The sequence below is a fragment of the Dreissena polymorpha genome, chromosome 11 (genome assembly GCF_020536995.1).
Source record: "Dreissena polymorpha isolate Duluth1 chromosome 11, UMN_Dpol_1.0, whole genome shotgun sequence".
Taxonomy (NCBI): Eukaryota; Metazoa; Mollusca; class Bivalvia; order Myida; family Dreissenidae; genus Dreissena; species Dreissena polymorpha.
The window spans coordinates 60,707,887-60,732,570 of NC_068365.1; the positions used below are offsets into that span (position 1 = coordinate 60,707,887).

The 24,684-nt window shown below is 33.9% G+C and overlaps 1 protein-coding gene across 1 annotated transcript; it reads left to right on the forward strand.

Annotated features, from left to right (window-relative positions):
• On the forward strand, positions 1 to 15,438 carry LOC127851556 (uncharacterized). Its single transcript, XM_052385387.1, has 7 exons — positions 1 to 175; positions 9,205 to 9,415; positions 9,782 to 9,978; positions 10,216 to 10,602; positions 11,096 to 11,296; positions 11,407 to 11,506; positions 12,810 to 15,438. Exons 1-7 carry the CDS (start codon positions 127 to 129, stop codon positions 13,207 to 13,209), a joined length of 1,545 nt encoding a protein of 514 aa, XP_052241347.1. The 5' UTR covers positions 1 to 126; the 3' UTR covers positions 13,210 to 15,438.
• Positions 15,439 to 24,684: the final 9,246 nt, after the last annotated feature.

Here is a 24,684-nt window from a genome sequence, read left to right on the forward strand (position 1 = left end):
TGTAAATGTTTAGCAGTGTAAACCGAGCGTTTAAAGCACGCGGAACTGATCTTTGTTGAAAAATAGTATGAATTATTATTTAACATTGTATAATCTATGAAACATTGAGAAGCGACAGAGAACATTATGAAAGTTTGCTTAAAGACTAACATACACAGAATGGGGATTATCAAAGGTATGTTTAAATTGAGTACCTAGAAATAATATATAATAAGCAAATAGTATAATGTATTTTCATGCATATCTTTTTAAATTCCATAAATCATTATTTAATTCGACGAATACATAAGCTATGCAATACATTGCCAAAACATTTATTATGCAAAATATTATAATAAAAATTGTATTTATTTCATTTGATTTTATGTGTCCTTTTAATAATGTAAATAGTTTTATTTCATATATGTATGGTTGTGTAAATCTTATTATATATATATATATATATATATATATATATATATATATATATATATATATATATATATATATATATATATATATATATATACATGAGCTTTCGTTATACAACAATAACACAGAATTTACAGCTGTAGAAAATGAATGGAAAGCATTAATGAATGTTCAGTTATAATTTCACAATGATTTCAAACGACAGTTTAGACCGAGGTGCAATAGTTGTCATTCGGAACTCTCCAGTCTGGGTTTTTCCGATATTTAAGCACGCGCGGTTTGAACAAACAAAAGCTGACTAGCATATTTTAAAAGAGAGTGAATCAATAATTTCTCTTATAGCTGAATACACACCGTATTAAGCGACACGTAGATGGCAGAGTGTGCCGTCGATGACAGATAGTTTGACTCGACCGCGAACAACAGTTGTTCATAAAACAACTCAAGGGGCGGATATTTGGCTTGCGCATCCACGAGGGATAAATGCCGTAGAATATAACACGAAATCCAGCCATTTACTTTCAAACTTTGAGATATTTGGAACAAAAATCAGTCATTGTCAATGATGTTTCGAAAACTGTCACTTTTAACTCGTTCGCATTTCTTTAAAAAAGTGAACAACGAGTACAAAACAACCTGGTGGCGTCTGCAGTCAATGGATAATATGTTCATAGCAATGATTTTGTCCTTACTTGCCTGATATATTTATACCGAATGAATGTATAACCTACCTGTTGTTCGCGGTCGAGTCAAACTATCTGTCATCGACGGCACACTCTGCCATCGACGTGACGCGTAATACGGTGTGGAATAGTAAACACCACTTTTTCTGCTCAAACTATCGTTATAGTTGATAAAAATACCATGATTTAATCTTTTTTCTTTAGATGAACTAATCTCGATCGTGTTTAATTTGTAAGAATACTATGTATAACGATAAAATGCTGCATGTACATGTAAACAGCTTCGGTCACGTAACTATGTCATTGCATATACTGTGTGTAGGCCTGGGCATACAGTTTTAATGAAAGTTTGTCAACGAAACTATCAAGACATTGACTCCATCGTATATATATATATATATATATATATATATATATATATATATATATATATATATATATATATATATATATATATATATATTATTCAAATATATTTAAAATCATACAGACAAGTACTAAACAACAAAAACCTTACTCCTTACTATCGTCAGTCCATTCGTAGTACTAGAACTAATATATCTTTCCATATTAGTTGGATATGTATATGTCTATTGGTATAGCTCTATTGTGATGTTTTTCTTTAATCTAATCTGAAAAGTAAAGAAAATTATTCGCTAAAGACTAAGACCTTAAGATTAGAAGGCACATCACTAACGAGCTTTATCATACATTACTTTTATTTGCTATATCTATAAAGCATGCCGAAAAAACAAGAACATGAATCATGTTTTTCAGAAGACATATTGCATATGTCAAGCCGTTTGTATAGGTTCCTTCATTACTTACAGTTGACAAAGTCTGTTTTTTATGTCTTATTAGGATGTTAGCTTCTGGACCCCTTCGTATAGGCGACTTTACATTTGAACGGTGTATTTAGACTATAATCATGTATTAAACGTCTGACATACATGTATATCAGTGTTAGATTTGTTATGTGTAATTAAACTAACAGAAACACGACTGTCGTTTAAATAATTATTATGTACTACTGAATGGGAAGCAAATCAGATATTGACGTTACTGATCATGACTGTACTAATGACAATGTTTGTAACTCCCGCGCGCGCTCAGAAATCAGAAAAACCCACAGCGCGCGAGTTCCGAATTAAATCTTTTAAAAACTGTACCCATAAAAACCTTAGGAAATATTCACAGAAATTATAGGAAAAATGGCAAACAACAGTTTAAACCGAAATGCATTTGGAAACTGTTACCTAACATGCACCTGAAAGAATACATACAAAATGGAATTTTGAAAGAAATAACACGAAGGATTCGAACAATAGGAAAACAATATTTCACTGAACTTGATCTGTGCAAAGGTGAAGACATCAATTGCACATGCACTGCTAACAGCATTATTTCATGGTCATGTCTATGCAATTTATTATTTCAGCACCTATTTCATCAGTACGTCGTTTTCAATCGATTGCCTATTGTAAAAATCAACCTATTCGCCGTTCCATTCGATTAATGCGCCCTCAGTTGCATAAGAACTAAGAAACACGATTTAGTATGATACGCTTTACTCACTAAGCGACTTCATACAAATTGATATTTACTAAAATGAAGTCTCGCATGATTACCGATATTGAACACTTCCTTTTTGAATTCTCTATGGACTTCTCCTTTGCATTCACAGGGGTAATTCGCTCATTATTTCAAAAACCGCAAGATCGTTGAACACCGACAATTCTGATTCATCTAACGGTTTGTATTCATATGATTGTATCTTCAGTACATCAGAAGGCAAAGTCGCGTGTAGACAAAAGCATAGCTCAGCTCATGAATAATCGAATCGCAAAGAATGCATTGTCTTGTAACATTCTGTGTAATGTGACTTGACAAAACACATCCTAAATAGCAGGTAATTCATAACAAAATAAATGCGAGTTTGGTCAATTCAAACCATTTCAATATGTGTCAAAATCCATTTTAAACAGCTATTATTGATGGTCCATAAGAGGAAAACTTATTCCATTGTTATCTTACTTTTCAAATTTTTACTATAATTCGCTTTTACTGTTAGAATACTCTAACCTCTTTACATGCGCTTAAAACACTTGTTGTAATAGTTTACATAGTATTAAAATACTTGGATAAACTAACCGACAAAAGATTATTGATAAATGTATATTGCACATCTTTATAGCTGCTTTATTATAATACAGTGCTCTTTAAATACAAAGGTATTTGGGTGGTCGTGGGGAATCGAATACCCAATAAATTATCCGCTAAAAATATCGATAAGATAACCTTATATTTACGGACATAATTTTGGAACTTAATGTGTGGATCTTTATATTTACTGAACAAACAACTTATTTTCACTTTAGAACTAAAACAAATAGAACTAGATAACAACTAGAAATTAATGAATTTAACTTTAAAAAAACAAAATCAAATAAAGTAACAATATATTATGGAACGTGTAGTCTGCTTAGGTATGTTTTAAATTACATAATAAGCTTTGGAGTATATTCACAGTGAAAGTCCATTCATTAAGTTAATTTCTAAATATAATATTAGCGTTTGGTAACGTCAGTTATGTGCGGAGTTACCAAGTTGAATACTAACGTTTTTTCTTCAAATGTAATGTACTAACTGACTTGAATTTTGTTCTTAACGATTAGTGAAAATACGTTAGCATCAACGAAAGTAATAATGTAATTTTTACAAACGTATTTTTGTTGAGTACAAAATATTGTGACGAAGTTTATAATTAAACAAGAGTGCCAAACTGTCACAAGATACGCCCGTTTGAAGGTTTTGGACATCATCTAGACACAACTTCTAACCAAATTTGGTGAGGATTAGAGGAAAACTATTTCAATTAGAGAGCGGCCACCATGCTAAATGCTTGAAATGCACTAAGTGACCTCAGGATCTAGTTTTTTACACTGCATGACCCGTATTTGACCTTGACCTAAATACCATGTACACACAACTTGTGACCAAATTTGGTTAAACTCGGATGATAACTACTTCAATTAGAAAGCGGACACCATGCTAAATCCTTGAAATGCACTTAGTTACCGCGTGACCTAGTTTTTGACCCGGAATGACCCATATTCGAACTTGACCTAGATATTGTCTAGATACAACTCCTTGTTCTCTTAATTTTCGACGTATACCTTAAATACTACTTTTCATTGTTTAATGAATAGGTCGTTTTTTTGTTAGTTGATCAAAAAAGAATTCCTTTATACACGAACTGTTCAAAATAGAACTGGAAGATGGTGATGAACATATATATCTTGTTTCAGATTTTTACCTCATCCAAGAAGAAAATAAAAACTAAACGAAAATAAACATAGTTATTTGTAACTATACGAAAACGTTTGTGAGTAGAGCAGTAGACAGTAGAGGTTCATATTTACAAGATAGTAACGAGAAATTCGAATGAAGAGATGTATAGACTTAAGTAAACAATATCCGATGTGATAAATGCAGCATCATGCTTGTCTTAGATATACACATTTTGAAAGTTGAACATGACATCAATCTTTGTGTAAACTGTTTTTCTTAGGTAAAACAACAATGAAAGTTTCAAAGAAAACCATCTCTGTTCTTCTTTAGTGTGCAACATTTGGAATGGTGAATAAATTTGTAACAAGGAGAAATAGCGATATTATGTCGTGTTACTCTGCTTTTATACTGAATTGTAGAGGACTATTATGTGTGGCGTAACCGGGAAAGATCACCAATAATTTTGATATTTGTTATTTGATTATTAAAAATAATATGTTTTGCATATTGCATTTAACAATTATAGCTTATTTTGAGATTATGCTTTCAAAATCTAAGGACTCTCGGCAAGCATGGTCGTTAAAAAATGTCTAAGACTCGTTGGACAAATGCAAGTAAATAATTACACAAACATAGAATTCTCTATACAATGTATCTTTTATGATGTTGTCTTTTTATTCTATCACTTGAATGTAATAACGAATTATTTTAAGTCTTCGTTATCCCTTTTTTACCCACCCCAACACAAAAATTCATGAATACATGAATACATGAATACATGAATACATGAATACATGAATACATGAATAAATAAATACATAAATACATAAATACATGATACATAAATGCGCGTAGTATATCCGTGGAATAATCGTAGCTAATACGTAGCGTAACCGTACCGCTCCGTAGTTCTTCGTATCAATCCGTAGAAGTCCTTGAAAATCTTTGGGCCTACGAAAAGGTACGGACGATGTTACGAACTAGTACGGATCACTACGTTTTAGTACGGACTGCTACGGATACGCTACCGTCGATAAATTCGTAGCAATTTTTTGAACATGTTCAAAATTTGTCAAGAGTCGCTACGGAAATCCAAAAACTACTACGACTGATTACGGATCAAGTACGGAGAGACACGGTTCAGTAAGGATAGCTATGAACTCTGCCGAAAAGTATTCGTAGCTCGTTCGTAGCTCTGATCCGTGACAGTGTGACCGAGGCATAAGCGCGTGTAAATGTTTCGCAGTTTAAACCGAGCGTTTATAGCACGCGGAACTGATCTTTGTTGAAAAATATTATGAATTATTATTTAACATTGTATAATCTATGTGACATTGAGAAGCGACAGAGAACATTATGAAAGTTTGCTTAAAGACTAACATACACAGAATGGGGATTATCAAAGGTATGTTTAAATTGAGTACCTAGAAATAATATATACTAAGCAAATAGTATAATGTATTTTCATGCATATCTTTTTAAATTCCATAAATCATTATTTAATTCGACGAATACATAAGCTATGCAATACATTGCCAAAACGTTTATTATCCAAAATATTATTATACAAATTGTATTTATTTCATTTGATTTTATGTGTCCTTTTAATAATGTAAATAGTTTTATTTCATATATGTATGGTTGTGTAAATCTTATTATATATATATGCATGAGCTTTCGTTATACAACAATAACACAGAATTTACAGCTGTAGAAAATGAATTTTAGCCCATATGTAACTGGAAAGCATTAATGAAAGGTCAGTTATAATTTCACAATGATTTCAAACGACAGTTTAGACCGAGGTGCAATAGTTGTCATTCGGAACTCTCCAGTCTGGGTTTTTCCGATATTTAAGCACGCGCGGTTTGAACAAACAAAAGCTGACTAGCATATTTTAAAAGAGAGTGAATCAATAATTTCTCTTATAGCTGAATACACACCGTATTTCGCGACACGTCCTATGGCAGAGTGTGCCGTCGATGACAGATAGTTTGACTCGACCGCGAATCCACGAGGGATAAATGCGGTAGTATATAACACGAAATACAGTCATTTACTTTCAAACTTTAAGATATTTTGAACAAAAATCAGTCATTGTCAATGATGTTTCGAAAACTGTCACTTTTAACTCGTTCGCATTTCCTTAAAAACTTGAACAACGAGTACAAAACAACCTGGTGGCGTCTGCAGTCAATGGATAATATGTTCATAGCAATGATTTTGTCCTTACTTGCCTGATATATTTATACCGAACGAATGTATAACCTACCTGTTGTTCGAGGTCGAGTCAAACTATCTGTCATCGACGGCACACTCTGCCATCGACGTGACGCGTAATACGGTGTGGAATAGTAAACACCACTTTTTCTGCTCAAACGTTCGTTATAGTTGATAAAAATACCATGATTTAATCATTTTTCTTTAGATGAACTAATCTCGATCTTGTTTAAATTGTAAGAATACTATGTATAACGATATAATGCTGCATGTACATGTAAACAGCTTCGGTCACGTAACTATGTCATTGCATATACTGTGTGTAGGCCTGGGCATACAGTTTTAATGGGAGTTTGTCAACGAAACTATCAAGACATTGACTCCATCGTGTATATATATATATATATATATATATATATATATATATATATATATATATATATATATATATATATATATATATATATATATATTATTCAAATATATATAAAATCATACAGACAAGTACTAAACAACAAAAACCTTACTCCTTACTATCCTCAGTCCATTCGTAGTACTAGAACTAATATATCTTTCCATATTAGTTGGATATGTATATGTCTATTGGTATAGCTCTATTGTGATGTTTTTCTTTAATCTTATCTGAAAAGTAAAGAAAATTATTCGCTAAAGACTAAGACCTTAAGATTAGAAGGCACATCACTAACGAGCTTTATCATACATTACTTTTATTTGCTATATCTATAAAGCATGCCGAAAAAACAAGAACATGAATCATGTTTTTCAGAAGACATATTGCATATGTCAAGCCGTTTGTATAGGTTCCTTCATTACTAACAGTTGACAAAGTCTGTTTTTTATGTCTTATTAGGATGTCAGCTTCTGGACCCCTTCGTATAGGCGACTTTACATTTGAACGGTGTTTTTAGACTTTAATCATGTATTAAACGTCTGACATACATGTATATCAGTGTTAGATTTGTTATATGTAATTAAACTAACAGAAACACGACTGTCGTTTAAATAATTATTATGTACTACTGAATGGGAAGCAACTCGGATATTGACGTTACTGATCATTACTGTACTAATGACAATGTTTGTAACTCCCGCGCGCGCTCAGAAATCAGAAAAACCCACAGCGCGCGAGTTCCGAATTAAATCTTTTAAAAACTGTAACCATAAAAGATACCTGAAGAAATATTCACAGAAATTTTCGGAAGGATTTGAAGAAAGACGATAACAATTACATGTGTCACAGAACTTGTTTCCTGCTATCGTACAGGAAAAAGTGCACGTGCAATGCTAACAGCGGTATATGATGGTCATTCCTATTTAAATTATTAAAAGGAATTTAAATACAAAATTGAGAACAAAAAGAAGGATTGATTTAAAAAGAGACATAATATTGTAGCATGAGACTCATAGCATACTTAAATTATCAAACGTAACGGGTTATGATCTTTTAACACATATTAAAACAAATGGTAACGACAAGAGCGGAGTCTCGCATGCCTTTGCTTTCGTAAAGGTTATTTACCCATTAATTATTATTTTCGTAACACCGGGTGATTTAACACCGAGCATTCCGATTCAGATATTTCGACACCTTTTTTAATCATATTTATATGAATCTATAAACTAAGTACTTTACACCAGATTGTTGATTGATTCAAAGTTACCAACTACATATTTGCCTAGAAAAGCATTTTCGCAAAATGGGAATGAGTCATGTCGCAGTATTTATATGTGGATATGCGACCTGCAAATACTCGTTCTTGATACTTACTGTCACGAACCATACTGTAAATGCGTACAATAGAAAAAAGATGTCCTGATATAGATTATTGAGGAAACATGCTGCATTTGCAGCTACATGATACGAAACATTCAGTTGTGTTTACAGTCTCGTAACCACAATATAAATGTCCATAGATTCCTCATTTATGCCTCTCCTTCATGAAAACTCTTACCACTTCACCTTCACCATAAGCTTAACACAAATAATTTGTTGAAATCAATAATATAGTGAAAATACTATTATATAAATTTACCAAACACAAAGCGTGTCATTTAACATTTCTTTGACATCTTAATATCCGAATTCATAAACAGTGTTACATGTATATTAAAATTTAAATAAATAAATGCATTAGGAGGTGGAATTTAACACACGATACATTTAAATATCACAACAAATACGGAGTGTTGATCTTTATGTTAGCTTTATGTTAGCTGTCCATACAAGGTTTTCGCACACCAGGGCTACGAAGTGAAATTAAAATCACTTTAAGTTGTTAAATTGAACTTCAAGCAATCAATAAGAAAAACAATATCAAATGACATAATAAAGTATAGTTTTTTTGGAATAGTTAACAAGATATATTAAATGAAAATGGTCATTGACTTGAGCGTATATTACACTTGTTTATATGCAACTTCTATAAAAAATTGTGTTTTATGATTTTTGTATATGATATTGTTTCTATGTAAAACCTGATTTACATAGACCTTCGATTCAGCTGAAAACGTTGAATGTGAACAAACCCTCAGTTTTCTGTACTTTTCCTGAAATATTACATACTTTAAAATATTTCAGTCATCATCTTTGTACTTCTTGCCTGCTATGATGTAATGGCAATAACATCATACAACGTCACTGCATGTCATAATTTGAGAAACGATTGTGGAATGCTAAAGCTAGACGAGTGTGCAGACAATGAAATCATGTATTTATCAGAGATGACATATGGCTTGAAGAATCAGTCATTTATTGCATCATGCAGTCAAACAGAAGAAAGCTGTTTCAGGTAAGTATAGGGTATATTACATTCAATAACAAATTACATCAATCGACATCAATTATATATATAGCAACTCCAAACTTAAAAATTAAATCATGTTTTCAGAATTTACTGAAACATTGAGGTTCTCTTGGTTATAAACTATGAAACACGTAGTGAAACAACATACCTGCTAGTGCAGCCATACTAAAAATGATAGAGTATTTTTTGAAATGACATGCAATGTTTAAATTACACACTTTTAGGGAAAGACCAATTTGCACGACTTTTTGATCCAGGTAGTGGGAAGTGAATTTCGCATGAACTTCAATAGCCCACTTCAAAGCAACTGTACAGTAAACAATTATTTTAATACAAACACTGTTCATTTAGAGATGACGTCGGATGCTGCCATCACTCAGCAAGTGACTGCTTAAGCAATTACACCGCCTACCATGCATATGAGATTAAAAGGCAGTGCTCAGGAAATTCAAAGTGTCAATTACGAGCAGCAGGAAACTTAGTTTCCTGCTCTGCTACGTCTCGTCGTTTGTCTACGTACTCAACAATCTGGTACTCTTGTATTAAAGGTAAGCTATTCTCTAAAAACGTGTTTAATACTGCGTCTTATTATATTTACTTGAAAACAGCTTTATATTTCAATAAAGATTATGTATAATATCGTTTGTACCTCACACGATTAAAATTATATATCATGTGAAACGATTACTATTTTTCATAGACTCTAAGTAGATTAATTTCATTGGTTCGGAAATAAGACAGCGTAATACAACGTCTTACAAAGCCAGTAAAAAATCAACTTTCAGATGTGATAAACTTTTGCGAAGGCATCTACAACATCACGAAATCGGCTCACATAATTTTTGACAAGAAAACTCAAAGCCCGTTATGCGGGCGTTCGAATTGTTCATGTGTTCTGTCATCTACTGAGAACTTGGAGATTACGTATATCGACATAAGGATGGCAAAGAGACACACTGACATAGAATTCTCAGACTGCTCTTCAGCAGTGTTGGTCAGCGAGCCAAATGTATATCAGAATAAACAATGTAACACATCGCTAGAGGAAGATGCACACTTTGAATATATGTTTAAAAATAAAACTTCCGTTTCCACGTTGAGTATAGAATTAAGGGACCTTTACGCGAATGACCCAGGCGATTCACCGGAATTTGTTTGGATTTTGGTAGAAGGTAAATTCCTACATATTCTTGTCAAAGACACTCCATATTAATAATTATTGTTGTCAAAAGTAACAGAAGCAGCTAAACACTTTTATAAAAATAAAAAAATAAATGTGCTTATGACGACATCAAACGGCATGTTACTTCCAACAAACATGCATAATAAAAGCAATACTATTGCATCATTTGTTTACAAAAAGGGCCGTAAAGAAATGATGAACGAACACATAAGGTTACAGTTTTGTAATACATTAGGCTTGATACACATAAAGCAGTATCGGTCAGCATCGCAGTATTTTTATTGTTAGTCTCATCTGATAGAGTACACAACGATGGGGCAGTATGTCCTACGGTGTATGATTTTCGTATGCCGATTGCATAATGTTAAATGGTAATTATACATTTGTTTTTGATTGACAAGAACTCTGTGAATGCACGAATGAAACAGAAAATTAATTGCGTTAAGCATGATAATGGAATTTATTGAACACTTATATTTTAGCCGATAAAAACGCAGACATCACCGTTAGGTGTGTGAGCCCTACACCTACAACATGTCAAAATGGTACAACAGGCAGTACAACCATCTCCGACAGTAGAACAACAAGTACAAGCACATCTGAAAGGACGTCAAAATCTACCCCAATGAGTTCAACAACGATTGATACAACATCAACCACGGAAATAATCACAGCCAAGTCGGGTTAGTTTCATTGCAAGTGTTTTTTCCATCCCTTTTTGATAAAATATAATATATAACCAAAGAGTTTTACGATATTATTTTTCAGAATTAATGAACTCATCCTTTTTTAGATGCTTCATCCGGAGTTGCAGTTATATCTGGAGTAACTGCTTCGGTGGGCCTTTTGCTGATAATTACCGTGTTGGCAGTCTGTTTTAACATAATAAAAAGGTATTGTAAGCACCGTATTACATTAAAGCAGTAATCTGAAAATCCCGCATCAGTGTTTTAAAATATGGATACACACTTCATGTATTGTGATAATCCCTTGGGTAATATAATTTGTAACAAGGTATTCATCAAGCTATTATCGAAAAGGATTACTTAGCAATAATAACAAGGTTCGTTATAAAAACAAAGTCTACAGATATGTCTTGATATTCCCGGTTTTATTTTATTAACACATCAAACTTAATTTATTAAGAATAACCATATTACAAGGGATTGCACTTGTAAAATTTACATGTTTGCTGGTTTTACAGCGTTATTCATATTATTATTAAACAACTGTTATTTGGTACGAATTAAACAATAATCTCATTTAATTATTATAGAATGACGTAAAAGTGTTTGAGATATTGTTGTTTTCGGTAAAATAAACGATGGTTAAACTGCTGATGCGAAGGAAGTTATCTACCAATTCATGATTCCAATTCATAAAATACTTGATATAGCAAACGCAGAGGGTTAGAATATCTATCAGGAATAAAATATGTTTTGATCAACTGCTGGTATAACAAAATGCCAATGATACACATAATATGATTAAAATTTGGACCGACCCTTCGAACGGTCATGAAACTCATACGGGCTTAAAATCAGTGTCAGGACTAGCTGAACCTTACACTTTCCCCTGAATTAAGAACAAATCAAACGCAGATCTTAAACGATCGCAAGCGAATATACCAATGAAGACATGAAATGAAACATTAATTCCGAAATGTTATGCGTTATTTGAATACTACTAATATACATGAACAAGTTGTGAACGTATTGAATATATAAACCTATACATCCATATATGTCCATATATTCACATACGAAAATACCTCTCCCGAAAACAATTGCTGAAGACTGAAATATAACGCTTTGAAAGACTGATACGGTACTACATCGCCCGGAACTTTAAGAACGATTTTACTCGGACCGATTACTTATTTTACGAACAGTTATTACATGTTTTTGTTTGAAAATGTGATTTACTTTATTTTACGCATATTTACAGCTAAGACTCCCTTTTCAACTTTGTTCACGAGAACTTTATGCATTGCTTATTTGTTTTTGTTATATAAATATCAGCTATAATTGTTCTGTAAGAAACCTTCAAGAAATACTAATGAACGCCATGGATGTGTTTCTCTGTTCATGTTTGTATCTGACGTAAATATTGTATACCGTTTATCACTTATTGTTTAATCCACGGAAAAAATAATAATTGATTCATTATTTAATTCATAAAATATATTGTTTACAGACGAAGAAATCGTCAATCCGAAACCCAACCCAAGATTTCAATTAACAGTGCGGCGGAAGAGCATGATTTCGATAGGCTGGCAGAACACGATTACGATAACGCGCCAGATGTGCGTGTAATCCGTTTAGGTGATGGGTATATAGATTTCGCAGTGAGAGGACATCCGGGTTCTCAAAACACGGCTATAGCGTGGCCTTTAAATAATGTTAAACAGCGACCTATCCTACCAAAAAGACCACAACTGTCAGAGCAAAATTCGCGACACAATTTACCAGAACCCAGGCCATGCCGTAATGTCCATCATCTTCGAGCTACAAAAAACGATTATGATGGACACCAGCTGCAGCAAAGAGGTTCGCAGTCGCAAGTCAGAAATCAAGAAGTTTTCGACTACATATAACCAATATCAGGGATATAGCCCCTGTCAGCGAACGATCGTCGCAGAATAATTGATCAAACTGGACACGGAAATAGTTCGGACATGTCTTCGGCCCAATCCAATGAAAAGGACTCGATAGACGGGTCAAGCAAATTGCTAGCGCGTAAGAAATTTAAGATAGATGGGCAGGATGCCCATAGCATTGTCATAGACATGCGTTTGGTCATGAATAAGTAAATTAAAGGGGTGTAAAGAAAGATCTAAAAACTATTTTAAACCTATCAATAGTAAAGTCTTATTTGGGTAATAATGTGATCTATAATTATGCGTTTTAAAGAATATTTCGGAACTGTTTTGTCTCAGTAAATTTATTTCGAAGGAAAGAAGATTAACATTTTAAAAAGATTTTGTGTATGTTCGTTATACTATTTTCCTTTGAAAGTATGTCATAATAATACAATGCAACGTTACAATTATTTGGATGTCGTATTTAATACGAGCGAAATATTAAAGGGGCCTTTTCACAGATTTTGACATGACTGTATTGAAGTTTCTTCTCTGTGTTTGTTTGTTATTAGCGTCAACAACTATGGTATTTATATAAACTGTGAATATATGCCGAATATGTTCATATAAGTACGCGGATATGTGGTATTGTGTAAACTAAAACTTAAACATACATGTATTACTGAACTTATTAAATGTCTGTATCGCTTTTATCGGTCGAATGCAATTTAAAGATACAGTATGTCTTCAAATGTATTCGTAATGTTTGCTTTCATTTAATGTGGATTAATGAAGTTTGCAAAACAGTTGGAATCTATGATATAAATGTTGCTGTTTTAACTAAACATCGAATTTTAAGAAATTGCAAATTAAATCGAAGCAAAAAGGTTAAGCATAAATTTTATTTAATTGAGTACCTAGAATTTGAGAAGTTTATTTTCAGAAAAATTAAAAAAAATCTATGAATGGGAAAAAAGCAGCAATATGTTTCCTAACCTCTTACACTTTATCGTCGCTGTTCTTCGAAAACCGCGTAAGTAAGTTTTTACAATTTTTCAATAGGCAAAAAAAAAAATAAAAAAAATAAAATAATTTAGATAGTCTAAAAAAGGAACCAAATATTAAAGAGAAAACTGCGTAAGTCCATTTTTAAAATTAAAATGACAACTACAGGCTCTTTTATTTTCATAAATAAAAAGTATGCCCATTTTAATTAAGACTATCTAAATTAATATATTTTAAAACTTTAAAAAAATATTTAAAAAATGTTTTTGTGAAAAGTTGGAAAAATTGACTTACGCAGTTAATGCAAAAACAATTAGTGCACCAATGAGTGTTCAGGATTTCCTTTCGTGCTCATAACTATGCCTTCCATTTGGATATGAAATCCAGTATTTTCGCAGAAAATGACCAGTGAACCCGCGGTTCTTATAAAAACAAATAACATTTTGCGCCAAATTTGACTTACGCGGTTTTCGTAGAACAGCGACGTTATAATCTTTGTTTTATTTATTTCAATGTTGTGGTCATGGTTTTCCGAAATGCTGTAGGCATTTCTGACTTATCTAATAAGCAATACGAATGCTAACAAGATTTTTTCTTCTACATTGTTTCTGGAGAGTCATAATTTATATTGTCCACAGTAAGTCTTTTAAATGACAAATAGAAAGCTATTGAAAATAAATTGTTGCGTCATGGACATTGAAAACTGTTAGTTAATATATTTCCGCTTCCTCACTTTTTTAACTGAAATGTGTATGCCAAGAGCAATTGTAAACTATTCGTTCATTAAATCGCCGCTGAGAACGTCAAAGTTAAATGTACTTGTTTTAAAGAATAACATATGATCCTAATGATTATTGCTTAAACATTATAGTTTGAAAAGTAAACATATTCCCAATCAGGACATTTACTTTGTTTAAGGTTTGTCTTTTAAATAATGTGTACGGCAATGTTGTTTTGTCCTCTTAAATAAGTAAGGCAGCAAACAGTAATTTGCATAACTGTGTGGTCTTAGCGCTTGTAAAACAGTTAATCCCAAAGAAAGTTAGAGTATTTATTGACTACTGGTTATACGACTAATGAACTAAAAATATCAGAACAAACAAAGTATTCTATTTATATGCATGCAGCAATATACATGAACGTGCAAAGATACAATTTGCTTTACAATAAATAAGTAATAATGTGTAATATAATTGAAAGACAAACATATTTTTCGTTTGAATTGTGTTACAGTTTATATATCCCTCGTAAATTAAATTCAGAGTATGGTGTACATTTTTGTAACTAAATGTATACATTTTTACGTTTTGTTACTTGATTGCATTGTGCATTTGCCTTCTTAAGTACAAACCTTATATGATGTACATATTTGAAAACCATTTGAAATAATGCATATGTACCTACCATCGTTGTGTGATGTGTGTATTAGCACAGACTTTGAAAGTCTTACAATGATTGTTGGTGTAAGCGAAATAATTGTAATGTGAATTTTAAGTCAGAATATTCTTATTGCAAACAAAAGATGACATTGTATGCACAACAATAACAACTGTTCATATCATTTATTGACAGTTGACTCTGTGTAAAAAAAACACATACAATGTTAATCTTTGATTTGTTCGTACCACAAACGCATACACTAAACATAACATGTTCCTGAATATACTATCTGCTTTGAATACGATTAAAGAAGAACCGATACAAAAATTTCACAGGACGGTACAAATGATCGAGTGCATATTTTTCGACCTCCCTTCCTGTGAACATCAGTTATTGGCCTGGTGCGGATATATACCTTCCATATATAGATATACAGACAAAAGTAAGGTGCACGCATTTTAATTGTTAATTTTGAATTTGACTCAGGGGGCGACATATTTTATCCCGCAACACATAGGCCTGATACAACGAGTGAACAGTGCAGACGATAAAAAAGAACACGTGTTTTCATTATGACTTGCAAAATGTACATCGTCGATAAAACGAAACAAAAATAGATACAAATAAAACGGGGTTATAACAAATCTGTGAATAGGAAAAGGTTTACAAATCCTTATCAATATTGAAATAAACAGGACAGTAACATATTCGCGCACTCTTCTTCTCTGTTTACATTCATAAAAGTATCAATGTTGTATGATGGTTTATTAAATGGTATCATCAAATTTAAGGAACGGACAAGTTCCCTTAATATGCACATATGTTTTAAACATGTTTAAGTCAGGATGCTTGTATTTGCTTCTAGTAAATGCAAAAGCATTAACATAATTCAATCATGAAGGCTGACACTGTATTTTCTTGTTGTCACAATCTAATGATTGGCAGTTTTCGCTGAACTGTGATTGCTGTTATATCGTATTGCGTTAACCGACTTTGGTGTTGGCTAAATGTGCTCATTCAATTGAAAATGTGCTCTATTTCCTCTTTGCACATTTCAAGTTCAGTGGGTTAAGCCTTATCTACATTACGCTAGAGGCAATGCTTAATCGGGAAGTAAATAGAGGATATTTGTTCATGTCAGTGGAAGATCGTTTGTTATTTCCCAAGTGATCATAGAAACTATATTTTACGAGTGGCGCAGCCACGAGTGAAAATATGATTTTTCTATGATCACGAGAGTTCTGTTTTCTTTATGCCCCTTTGTCAAGAAAATAATTAATAGCTGTTTCCCTTTCGCTGAAAAAATACCCTGTCTCCCGTGGCGTGCCTCAATACATTTCAAAAACACAAAATGACGTAATAAGTGTGACGAAATGAGGTCATTATACGAGCTAAATTATCCAGTTTAACTCTTTTAAAATGTAAATAAACGGTGAAAAGCATAAAATAAAATAAAAATCTGGAATCCATGAAATGTCGATTTTAATTCACTCGTGATCATAGAAAATGTATATATAATTATTTATTATAAACTGAAAATAGAAAAAGGAGTTCCGAAAATTTGTTATTTTCACTGCTGTTATTTCACTGCAGAAATGTCATATGTTATCATATGGTATAAAAGATATAGTTTTGCTGTGATTTATCTGATCACAACTTTTTTAACATTGGCATTTGTTGTTTTGAGTTTTCTGTCAGGGTGTCGTGTTTGCAACTGCCGCACGTGTATATATATATATATATATATATATATATATATATATATGTATATATATATATATATATATATATATATATATATATATATATATTATGTATAACTAACATATTTTATTTGGAAATTACTAGTGAAAAAGTTGTATATAACATGAGTATTTAGGACAAGAACATCGAGTTGTTAATTCACGTCCTTTTATTTTTATGTTCAATAATACATTTACACAATCTGAATTGTTTGTGATTATCTCAAGTTCGTGTTTATACATGTGTATCATATGTCATCGGCAGCAACCATACTCTTCTGGTGGCCAAGGTGACTTTAAAGCTCAGGAAAGCCAAGACGGGAGACATCAATAACCAACGCTACGATGTGGTCAAGTTGAAAGACACAAAAGTAAAGAAGAGTTTAGGTTAACCCTCAGGAATAGATTTAGTATTTTGGAAGATGAGGCAGCACTGACCATCGAAGGCTTCAAAAGAGTAATGAAAGAGACAGGAGAGGAAGTTCTAGGCTTCAGAAAGAGCAAGAAGACAGAATGAATCTCAGAAGAAACATGGTCTCATATTGAAAAAATAAGACAGATCAAAACGGAACCGTTGGACACCAAATCCCTAAGACTTCAGGAAAGAATTTCAAAGGAATATAGTAAGAAAGACAAGGTGGTGAAGACAGCTGTCTTCAGAGACAAGAGGAGGTACATAAAGAGGCTGACAGAGGAGGCGGAGACAGCAGCCGAGCACAATGACATGAAGACAGTGTACCAGAACACCAGGAAGCTGAAGGGCGACTACGGCCAGCACATTGACCTTCCTGTGAGAGTTAAAGATGGAACTCATGTCATTGTGGAAGAGGAGAAGCTAAAGAGATGGGAGCAACACTTCGAGTCTATCCTTAACCGCCCAAACCCACCAACCGTAGCCGACATTCCTGAAGCTGAAGAGGACCTTGACATCAACCTCGGCAACATCACTGTAACGGAAGTCAATGAAGCCATCCATAAGCTGAAGAATGGGAAGGCGCCTGGCGACGATGGAGTGTGCCCGAAGATGCTTAAAGCAGAAGACACAGTGACACCGCAGCTTCTTTGCCATATTCTTCAAAACATTTGGGACAGTGAAGAAGCGCCAAGCGAATGGAAGACCGGCACCATCGTCAAACTGTCCAAGAAAGGAGACCTGGGGAACTGTAACAACTGGCGAGGCATCACTTTACTATCTCTCACCAGTAAGATATTTAGCCGCATCATCCTCAAACGCATCTCAACAGCAGTTGACGGTATCCTTCGCCAGGAATTGGCAGGCTCGGGAAAGGCAAGTCCTGCATCGACCACATCTTTGTCCTGAGGCAGATCATTGAACAGTCCCATGAATGGAATGAATCCCTCTACGTGGTTTTTGTGGACTTAGTGAAGGCCTTCGACAGCCTACACCGAGACTCCCTCTGGAAGATTCTGCGACATTATGACATCCCTCAGAAACTTGTCAACGCCATCAGGTCCCTGTACGATAACTTTGAGTGCAGAGTCGTCCACAAAAACCAGCTCACTGAACCATTCAAGGTGGAAACTGGAGTGAAGCAAGTATGTATCCTCTCGCCGCTCCTCTTTTCAATGGCAATTGACTGGATCATGCGCCGCACCAAAGAGAGAAGGAGGCAAGGAATACAGTGGACGCTGACGTCGCTGCTAGATGACCTGGACTACGCCGACGATATCGGTCTACTTGCTTGCAGGAACCCGGACATCCAGCAGAAGACTCAACAGTTGGCACTGTCAGCAAGCACCATAGGTCTCAGGGTCAACATTGGAAAGACTCAGGTCATGAGGAAGAACACCAGAGTGGGCGACCCACTCACAATCTATGACCAGCCTCTGCAAGATGTGGACGAGTGCATTTACCTGTGCAGCAAGGTCATAACAGATGGAGACTGTGCAAGGGAGATCAACACAAGAATCAGCAAAGCCAACCAAGCCTTCGCAATGCTGAAGCCCATCTGGAAGACCAAAAGTCTTAGCATGCACACCAAGCTCCGCATCTTCAACAGCAACGTGCTGAGCGTCCTTCTATATGGGTCTGAGTGCTGGAAGACCACTGCTACCATCGAGCGCAAACTGAAAGTGTTCCAGTACAAGTGCCTACGACGGATCATGAAAGTCTTCTGGCCAAACATGATCACGAACATGGAACTGCGTAGAAGAGCTGGCGCAAACAGCATCGCTGAGACCATCGCTTTGAGGAGATGGAGATTGCTAGGCCACGTCTGCAGAATGCCACCCGACTCGCTACCCAGGGTGGCACTGAGATGGACTCCACAGGGGAAAAGAAAAAGTGGACGACCGAAAAAGACGTGGTGCCGAACCGTGGAGCGAGAACTCAAGAACAGAGGCCTTACTCTGCAGACAGCACCCGCAAGAGAAGCTGACAGACCAAAGTGGCGCTCCCTTGCCGTCGCCTCAAGCACCAGACGGCGCAGAGTGGATTGAATGAATGAATGAATCATATGTCAATTTATTTGTCATTCTGTATTTTTTGACATCGGCAACGTACCAATACATAGTAATGTAATGTGTATACGCATAGTAACAAATGCAACGTTTTTGTAAAAATAATTGGGATTCATAAGTCTTTAAAATATCTTAAGCACGATAAACACACACAACGCAGTCGTCTTATACGAATTGCATCATGGGCTTTAAAAATATTCACTTTCTTGAGTAGGGCTTGCAATTACTTGAATTTGAAGATTTACACAATGACGTAATATTTGAACAAACATGTTGTCTCTCAATAAGCAACTGTCTGGTGAAAACTCATGTTACATCTCAGTACCAAAAAATATTCCCTTGGTCTTGTTGTGTCTTGTCGTTGAGTTGCATCTCGTCCGAATCTCGACCTCGCTTTTGTATGGACAACAGTGCTTGTTTTGTTTAAATATTGGTTATCTACATGCAGTAATTACTGTTTCATTCATTCTAATGATATTGCATTTTGAATTCCGGGCGACATTAATGAGGACTTGCTTGTTTTTAGTAAACGAATGTAATTCAAAACGCGATTGCAGACAGTAGATTATTGACGGAAGGTATCGTTATTATGTCTGCCTGGTCCATCTGTTTGGTATTCTAACTTATCATCGTGCAAAAGAAATAACACCAGGCCAATAACTGCATGAAAAATCGTTGGGCAGGGTAAACTTGACATCGCGTGACCCCTTTACAGGGATGCTGCATATACAATGTGATCTCATTTGGAAACGAAATGCAACATAACAATAATAAAATTGGTATTATCTCCATAAAATAGTATGATTTGGAATGATGATGCGCATGTTCACTCTAGGTAATGTAAACGTCAACTCCGATCAAATTCACAAATTCGTTAGTGTCTGACATATTCAGCAGAAATTACAATATTCAACGCGTTATATTTTTCTAAAAAGAATTAAACCAAAAAGAAATTGACAAGGATGTGAATGGTAAAAAACAAACAACAACAACAACATAATTATAATTAAAGCGCAACACTCTTTGACAAATTATTTGACATGCCTATAGAGATGATGGATATCAGGTTCAAACAAGTTCAAATCATTTATCTCAGAGATCCCGAGCTGTATAAAACTTTACCTCATATTATCATCTTCAAAGCACATTTTATGAAATAACACAAAATTACACAAAAAAAAACGAATTAAAACAAGTCAAGTTCGTAACATGCAAAAACTAGAAGATCAAGTACATGTTAGTGATTTCATGGGTAGACGATTCTTGATTTTACCATACACAATAAAAGATATATTTATGGTGAGCACTAGAACTTAATGTGAAGAATGGTATTTTCATGAAGTTCGAATGAGGTCTAAACAGAGCTTGAGGAGCAATATGTGTACTATATAGTTTATTCAATATATACAATAGACATACATTCCATGATTATACATGATCAAAACATAGTAACATATAATTATAAAGGCCTGACATGTGATCAGTATTTGAATTACATAAGTTGTTAAAATAGTATCAATACATGAAAAGGTTTAGGACAAATTTTGTTTGATTACAGCATTAAGAATCTATTTAACAGGTATTGCTATAAAAATAACATCAAAAACAACAAAGACGACTCAACAAGAGAGCGAGACGTCAAGGTTGAGTAATGAATTATATACAATTATCATAATAATATTTATACAGGTTTCTTTGATTAAATGCTTTATGTACATACATAGTTAAGTTTATGTGAGTACTTGTATTAGTTGATTGCATTACTTCAATAAATTTTATCATGTTTGGTCTTTTACAATAATATTTATTCATATACAATTTCCTAACATATTCATATAAGAAACCTTCTAATAAAAAATGATATTCGTCCTCAAGGACATTGCAATGTTGACCATATGTGTCATTATTCTTCATACTAGTGGAATTCAAATTTATTGTGTACAAAAAAAAAGTATATGAAAACGACCTTTTATATTTGGTAACTTTGTTTGCATGATTTACTATTCAAATAGACCTATAAATTCGTCTGTGGACGTATTTCCGTAAGTTCGGTATTTAATACAACCAATCCTTAACAACCACAGACATGTATATCAATCTCATGCGCGGACGTGCTTGTTTTGTTTTGGTTTATCGAATTTAAACAATGTTATAAATGCATTTTTACATTTCCAAAGTTATTTAAGTATGTAAACGAATGTATGCGAAAAAACAACAACAAACAGTTCAAATAGGTTTCGAACTAAAACCTACATAATCGCGACGTTCAATTAATGATCCCCGTGTTACGTTGCAGATGGTAGTAGTGCGCATACTTATAGGGATGGAATTTTCGGGTATATTTAGTTCATGTTGGTACAAACTGTAACATACAATATTAATGTAGACCCAGCTGTTAAGTTAAATGTAATCAACACGGGTTTGTTTGAAATATAACGGAAGTAACATAAATTATTAAAACACACACATACAAGCACAAACTGCATTGTCTTTTAATGAAGAACTCTGAAATGCATTTTAACGGTCTACTTACTGGACTAGGAATTTATGGTAGTTTTGTTACAAAATTTATCCCTTGCTAGCGCAGCTCAAGTATCGTTTAAAGCGTATTTCAGTTACACGCCTTTGAAGTTTAAATTATTACTCTTTTTGAATGGTTATTGGTTTACCGTGGTGTAACGTATCGTTACCACAAGCCCTTCCTCGTTGGATTTGCAAGGTACTTCCTCTTTGGTTTTTCAAAGGTGATTTACCCATTATTTCACAACACCTAGAAATTTGATCTCAGGGGGAGCATATATATATATGTAGTCTTTTTGTGTATACTTATGATATAAGTTATTCTAGCATACATAATTTGAATCAAGTTGGGCTTTACTTACTGTTATATCTAGACAATTAGACACTCGTTCCTGTTTGCATGTTTCACAATTCCAACAGGCGCAATAGTTAAAACCTTATTTTGCGTCAGTTAAAATTAAAGGACAATATATATTAAAAAAAGAGCATTTCAGTTAAGCTTGTTCTTTAGTTACGAGATCACACCTCATCCAAATTCGAGTGTCTATGACTTTAAAAATGTTTACTAATTTGTGGAACATAACCACTGTCTCGCATCACGATATTTCGAATGTGCCATTATATTATATATCGCCACTTAACGAGCTAAGGACTTTCTGGAATTTTGCGGTTCTGTCCCTTGAAAAAAGCTATAAGCAGCGACGATTCTACATATTTCATTTAACACTCGGATTAATGTTTTAGTGTTTATCAGACGCACACACACATTCCTATTCGTTATCTTCGTGGAGCATTCCGTGGCGATTCCGGATCATACAAAGTCCGTCCGAAGTTGTTTTAGGACGGTGTAACTATTTGTATTGCTGACATTTTGAGTCAATATAAAATGTTGCTTGAGCAAGTCACGAACGTCTGTTGCTGTTTATGTTGAGAATAATTTGTAATGTCAATTGCAGATTGATGCCACTTATTTTAAAATAATTCATCGACATGCATTTGTCTCAGCTGTGAACTTTGGGAAGTTTACAGGTTGGTTGGTTCTATTTGCATTAAAATATATATGACCAAGAGCCAATAATACCATATAACATTTTGTGGGCAGCTTTTTGTGTTTTACTAGTATCCGGTTTGAATGAGTTAGGTATTCTGTTCCTTATAACTCAAAATCTTGTATTCGCGCCTTAATATCAAAATGTAATATAAAAATGTCGTAAACAAAATGAGTGAGAAAGAGCCTCAAAAAGTGTGTGTTTTGCAAAGTCGATTTACTGTGAAATCGGACGGACCCGGCTAACTTAATTGTAGAACAGCTTCGTTCCGTTGCATTGTGTTTCGTTTTACGCTTTTAACTGTACATATTAAGGGAGGCTACTTCTTCAAGCATACCTAATGCACATTGCTAGTTTTACTCCCCGTTACTCCCCGTTAGCAATTTTAGTGGATAAGTCAATAAAAATCTGGAGCAGAAGCATGTTTTCTTCCTCCATATTATTAAACGTATCCAATTATTTAAAAAACGGTTTTCATATTGCAATCGGTGCTGTTATATGTATTCATTTTATCATGCATTACGCGGATGGCTTTGGCCGTCCGTACATCAAAGAATTTTGAATGTAAATTGTGTTTAACATTTAAAGTGAAAATGTATTCGGTATAAGTATACAAATCAACTGTATTTACACATAAGCATGTCATCAGTTTTGTTTTGATTTCTTACCGAAACAATGTGATTTAACACGGATTTAAACTTATTATTATTGTACAGAAAAAACTGGGGGAAGTACGAATAGGAGTTTAAAGTCACATAGCGAGGAATGCGATGAGATCGTCTTTGTTTCTGACATGTACCCAGTAAAAAAAACAACTAAGAGACCGTGTCTCACAAGCATACTCTAAGAATACACGTGTACATTTGTAATTGAGATAGAACGACCAACAACATAAACACATACCCAAATAAAGATGGCGATCAGACGTGTGAGCAGGCAGTTATTGTGCAATAACAGAAGCCAGGATCGCCAGGATCGTTAGCTAAATTATGACCAGACCCAGTAGATTTGTGGAATTGTCCATAATAATTACCGATATTAACGTCCTCAAATAAGTGATGTTACAGCGAAATCATATTGAAACATAAGAGCTTTCGACAGGTGTTTATTAACTATAAAAAACAAATATTTACTCACATACACAAAATCAACATTCAATTGACTTTTAACGATCAGTCTAAATTAACTCCATATTCCCTGTTTCAATTCATTTGAAAATAAACAAAGGGAACTTGAACGAGATTAAGGTACAGGATATATATGGGATCCTTATATAAAGTTATATATTAATTCACTTCCGGAAGACAAGTAAG